Source organism: Cibotium barometz, chromosome 45, assembly GCF_041138505.1.
Source record: "Cibotium barometz isolate CiBa-2024 chromosome 45, ASM4113850v1, whole genome shotgun sequence".
Lineage (NCBI taxonomy): Eukaryota > Viridiplantae > Streptophyta > Polypodiopsida > Cyatheales > Cibotiaceae > Cibotium > Cibotium barometz.
Window position 1 is genome coordinate 12,220,856 of NC_141090.1, and position 5,687 is coordinate 12,226,542.

A 5,687-nucleotide genomic window follows, 5' to 3' on the forward strand; every position below is an offset into this window, starting at 1 on the left:
CCTTGGACCGCCCCTTCCTCTCCACCTGTTGCTTAGAACTCTGCAGGGAGGAGGATATTGACAGTGGCCTGGAGCAAGACACCAAACATGCGTTATGAAAGGTCTGCCTGCTGTGGGGACACCAAACGAGAAGTGAATGAATGCATTTTTACTATAGATCATGACTACTCATAGCTCTGCTCGATAACCATGGTTCTACAGCAACAACAGGCGAGAAAGAGATGCACTGCTTGTACTCGACAAGAACACATGTAGAACATGTCGATTTGCTAAAATAAAAAGCTTGGTAATTTTTCATTCTTATGGTGCAACCTTACACATTTTAGTACAAGGCAAAAAAACATTTTGGGTACTTATTTGCTAGACTAATTATAATAACTCAAGGGGACAAGTATAGAAACCTCGAAGAGGTGTTTCTAAAACTTCGCTTGTATGAGGAGGGGCAAGTATGCAAAATCCTTAAGGGGAGTAACTTGGAATAAGTAATATGAAGTGGTATAAAGGATTCGTGGCCTCATGCTCAAGTACATGTGCTAATTCTACTCTCTATCTAGATCCAAAGTATGATGAGACATGGACCCAAAGCTCAATTAAGCGGGCCTAGGATGCATCATCTCTAAGTGTGCCACTAGCTCAATAGAGTCCCTAATGCTTAGGATGCATCATCTCTAATTGTGCCACTATCTCAATAGAGTCCCTAATGCCTTAGTAACTAGTCTCTCTAGAGGTCAAAGATCTAACATCCTCCTCTTCATCAAGTGAGACTGACGAACTCTATGTATATGTGTGTGTGGGTTTCTAATGCAGTCCTATCGTCGCAGCGGAGAAGATCGCATGCCTATCGAACGCTTATTTCTATTTTTTGTGGGCAGGTGGCTCAAGAGAAAGATGGAAGTTCTTCTTCACGGATCCCCCCCAGTAATGACACAAGCGAGAGAAAAAGCAAGTGGGTGCCCTATATCTGTGCGCGCGCATACAGGATAAGGAAAGCAAGGTTAAAGAAAGCGGCTGCACCTTCTTGTTGTGTGGAATCGTATGCTACAGACAAATCCTAAGGTCCCAGATTTCAAGCATAAAGCCACCAAGGAGTCTCCATATGGATATATTGCTGCTATTAGGTTAAAGAAACGCTTAAGAAGAAGGAGAAGAGGAGTTTCCTGCGAGGATGCACAAAGTGGTGCTGCGAGAGAAGAAGAACAATGGTGAACTTACCTTAGAGGAGGCACATGCCGCCCCAGCCTTCGGTTCAGAACCTTACATACATCTTACGCAAATGCACTAAAGAGAGAACCCTTGCCCATGCCTTGTGCCTGCATGCCCACATGCGCAGAAGCTGTCTTGAAGCTCATACATCTCTTGGAAATCACCTAGTCTCCATGTTGGTGGAAGTTGGAGCCATGTGCAATGCCCAAAAGGTGTTTGACGGGTTGGTGCATCGGATTGAGTCTTCCTGGAGTTCTCTCATCACAGGTTATATCAAATGTGGGGAGTTGCAGGATGCTCTCATCCTGTACCAGAATATGCAAGAGGACTCTTTACATCCTAATGGCTATACCTTTGTAGCCTTACTTAAGGCATGTGCTGAGCTGAAAGATGTAGAAACAGGCTGCAAAATACATGCGGAGATTGCTATAAAGGGTTTGTTGGGTAGAGATCTGTTTCTTGGCACTGCCTTGGTCAACATGTATGTCAAATGTGGCTCGCTTGCAAAAGCACGGGAAGTATTTGACGGGCTTCCCATCCGAAATGTAGTGTCGTGGAATGCAATGATCGCAGGATATGCCAAACACGAGTGCGGTGAGGAAGCACTGAAATGCTTCGAACAGATGCAGCGTGAGGGGGTCTCTCCAAGTGCTGTCACGTTTGTTTGCAGCTTGAAAGCTTGTCGCATTATTGGAGCCATAAACAAGGGCAGAGAAATACATGCTGAGATTGCTAGAATAGGATTAGTGGAACGAAATCTTGTTGTTGGCAATGCGCTGGTGGACATGTATGCCAAATGTGGCTTGCTTGAAAAAGCACAGGAAGTGTTCCACAATCTTCCAGTTCGAGATGTAGTCTCATGGACTGCACTTATTGCAGGATATGCCAAACATGAGCGTGGTAAGGAAGCACTGAACTGTTTCGATCAGATGCAGGACGAGGGAGTAGCTCCAAATGCTGTCACATTTGTTTGCTGCTTAAAAGCTTGTGGCAGTATTGGAGCCTCAGAAAAGGGGAGTGAAATTCATGCTAAGATTGCAAGAAAAGGGTTGTTGGAAAGAAACCTTGCTGTTGGCAATGCACTGGTTGACATGTATGCCAAATGTGGCTTGCTTGCAAAAGCACAGGAAGTGTTTGACGAGCTTCCAGTTCAAGATGTGGTGTCCTGGACAGCATTAATATCAGGATATGCCAAACACGAGAGTGGTGAGGAAGCTTTGAACTGCTATGAACAGATGCAACTCAAGGGGGTATTTCCAAACGCTGTCACATTTGTGTGCTGCTTGACAGCTTGTGGGAGAATTGGAGCCACAGATAAGGGCAGAGAAATACATGCTGAGATTGTTAGGAAAGGGGGGTTGGAAAACGAACTTGTTGTTGGTAATGCGCTAGTAGACATGTATGCGAAATGTGGCTTGCTTGCAAAAGCACAGGAAGTGTTTGACAAGCTTCCAGTTCGAGATGTAATCTCATGGAATGCACTGATGTCAGGATATGCCAAACATGAGCGTGGCAGGGAAGCACTGAACTGTTTTGAACAGATGCAACTTGAGGGGGTCTCTCCAGATGTTAGCACACTAGTTTGCAGTTTGAAAGCTTGTGGTAGTATTGGAGCCATAGACAAGGGCAGAGAAATACATGCTGAGATTTCCAGAAAAGGTCTCTTGGAAAGAAACCTCGTTGTTGGCAGTGCGTTGGTTGACATGTATGCAAAATGTGGCTCGCTTGCAAAAGCACAGGAAGTGTTTGATAAGCTTTCAGTTAGAGATGTTATCTCATGGAATGCACTGATCTCAGGATATGCCAAACACGAGTGTGGCAAGGAAGCGCTGGACTGTTTTGAACAGATGCAAGTAGAGGGTTTCTCTCCAGATGCTGTTACATTTGTTTGCGGCTTGAAAGCTTGTGGAATTACTGGAGCCATAGACAAGGGCATAGAAATACATGCTGAGATTAGCAAACAAGGGTTGTTGAGAAGAGACCTTGTTGTTGGCTGTGCATTGGTTGACATGTATGCAAAATGTGGCTTGCTTGGAAAAGCACAGGAAGTGTTTGACAAGCTTTCAGTTCGAGACATAGTCTCGTGGACAGCACTGATTGCAGGATATGCTAACCATGAGTTTGGCAAGGAAGCACTGAACTGTTTTGAACAGATGCAACTTGAGGGATTCTCTCCAAATTCTGTCACATTTGTTTGCAGCTTGAAGGCTTGTGGCAGTATTGGAGCCACAGACAAGGGCAGAGAAATACATGCTGAGATTGCCAGACAAGGGTTATTGGAAAGAGACCTTGTCATTGGCAGTGCACTGGTTGACATGTATGGAAAATGTGGACTGCTTGCAAAAGCACATGAAGTGTTTGACAAGCTTCCAGTTCGAGATGTAAGCTCATGGAACTCACTGATCTCAGGATATGCCAAACATGAGCTTGGCAAGGAAGCACTGAACTGCTTTGAACAGATGCAATTTGAGGGCATCTCTCCAGATGCTGGTACATTTGTTAGTGTTCTAAATGCATGCTGTCATGCAGGTCTGGTGGATAAGGGCCAGACGTACTTTGAGGTCATGAGCAGAGACTACGGCATCAATCCAACTCTTGAGCACCACAGTTGCATGGTTGCTCTTCTTGGCTGTGCAGGCCATTTAGATAGGGCGGTAGCGATGGTTAAGAAAATGCCGTTCCATCCTAATCTTGTGGTGTGGGATACTGTGTTGGGTGCTTGTCATAAGTGGGGCAATGTTGAGCTTGGTAGAAATGCCTTTGAACATGCAGTGCAATTGGATGAAAAGGATGCTTACAGTTCATACCTGTTTGTGTAACATCTAACCAGATGCTGACATGCAAGAGGATGAAATAAGAGTGAAAACACAGGTATGGAAGAAGCCAGGACATTTTTGATGGACTGATGATTGTGCATTGGGATAGAAAATGCTCACAAAGCAAAATATTTATATGCAAAGGTAGAGGACTTTCCTTAAAATGCAGGAGGAAGGTCATATATTGAGTGTCACAGGACGGATTTAATGATGCAAAGAAAGATTTTTTATGTGGACAGGGTGAGAAGTTGGCTAATGCATGTGTCTTCTTTAATACACTTAAAGGGGGAAGTGTCAAATCCTCAAAAGATAAGGGTGCCAGCTGAGTATCTGTGGGTGCAAGAAGGGCCTGTCACGTTTGGTATCAGAGCAACAGCAGACGAGCTTTTAATGCAAGAAAACATTTCAACCCATGATATTATTTTGAGATAAAATGCGGCTAATTGTCATACTTGGTTAGCCTATGGGCAACATGAAGGCAATTTGAAGAGCAAATCATTTATTGACTTACTCCTATGCATCATAACATGAAGGAGATGCAGCATGGAGCAGCAGCTTGAGTTTACACCGCAAAAACACAACTTGATGTTATGTGGGGAATGCCTTTTTTACAAAATGAGATGCCATTGTCAAGGCAAAGGAGAGCTGTTTTGGTGGTACCGATTAGGCTTATCAATGCGGCGTTAGGATATGTGTCACCACCACCACCTTCACATAATTACTGTTATGAGGTTACTTGACTTGTCTTTAGTAGAGGCTTCCACCAGCAGTATATGGGCAGGACTACCAGCTGGCATTGCTGCTACCATCCCAACTGCCTTCGCAGGTGAGGGTCTTGCTATGCTTGTGACTACTAACTACAAATCAAAGCAGAGCACTCTTCAGACCACAGAGGCATTGGAGGACGCACCAACATCTCAGGCTAGCAGCATTCAAGATGCTCACATTTTACGAAGCTAAGGTTTCCATGACGGCCTGATTGAGTTCGTTATGTCCATGCAAGCCACATTCTCTCTTCTGAAAGTGATGGAAAGTGTGGTGACATGGATAGGGATGGGATGCTATATAGAACAAAACTTGTGATTTTTTGGTCTTTTATTTTACTGTAATTTATGAAAGCAACGTTAAGCGTGTGGCTAGATTGCAGGAGCCTACTGAGGTGATAGGATCGCTCAGCATATCCCTAAGCCTTATAAACAAGCTTAAAACAAATCGTCAAGTGCACCCATGATGAAGTAATACAATGCTGATTGGACAATATTTTACCACATTAGCATGGGTTTTTGTACTCAAACCTTCTGCCCCTTGTGTATATGCTATTTGGGTCTAAGCTAAAAAAACCCATATTATGCACCCACATGTTACATAAATACGATAAATACTACACAAGTGATCCCCCTTGGTTAGTTCGTGTTCTCCTTCATGGAGCTTGTTCCATTTGCTTCTAGTGGGTGGCGAGATCCACTCTTTTAAGCGCCAGTCTTGTGTCCATTTTTATGGCCTTGTGCCACCAATTTTTTTTCGTAAATAGAATTGATCTTATTGTGTTGGGTCTTAGGGCAAGGACATCCAAGGTAGGAGAAGACCTCCCTTCAACAAAGCCAAGGGTGGTATTGGAGGCAGAGAAGACCACTTAGGACTTTAGCAAGGACATCAGAGTGTTACTAC

The 5,687-nt window shown here is 44.1% G+C and overlaps 1 protein-coding gene across 1 annotated transcript; it reads left to right on the plus strand.

Annotated features, from left to right (window-relative positions):
- Positions 1-1,376: 1,376 nt before the first annotated feature.
- Positions 1,377-4,022, plus strand: LOC147612449 (pentatricopeptide repeat-containing protein At4g13650-like). The gene is made up of 7 exons (XM_086783504.1): positions 1,377-1,971; positions 2,083-2,288; positions 2,331-2,583; positions 2,695-2,892; positions 3,001-3,089; positions 3,249-3,504; positions 3,613-4,022. Exons 1-7 carry the CDS (start codon positions 1,377-1,379, stop codon positions 4,020-4,022), a joined length of 2,007 nt encoding a protein of 668 aa, XP_086639630.1.
- The last annotated feature ends 1,665 nt before the right edge of the window (positions 4,023-5,687 follow it).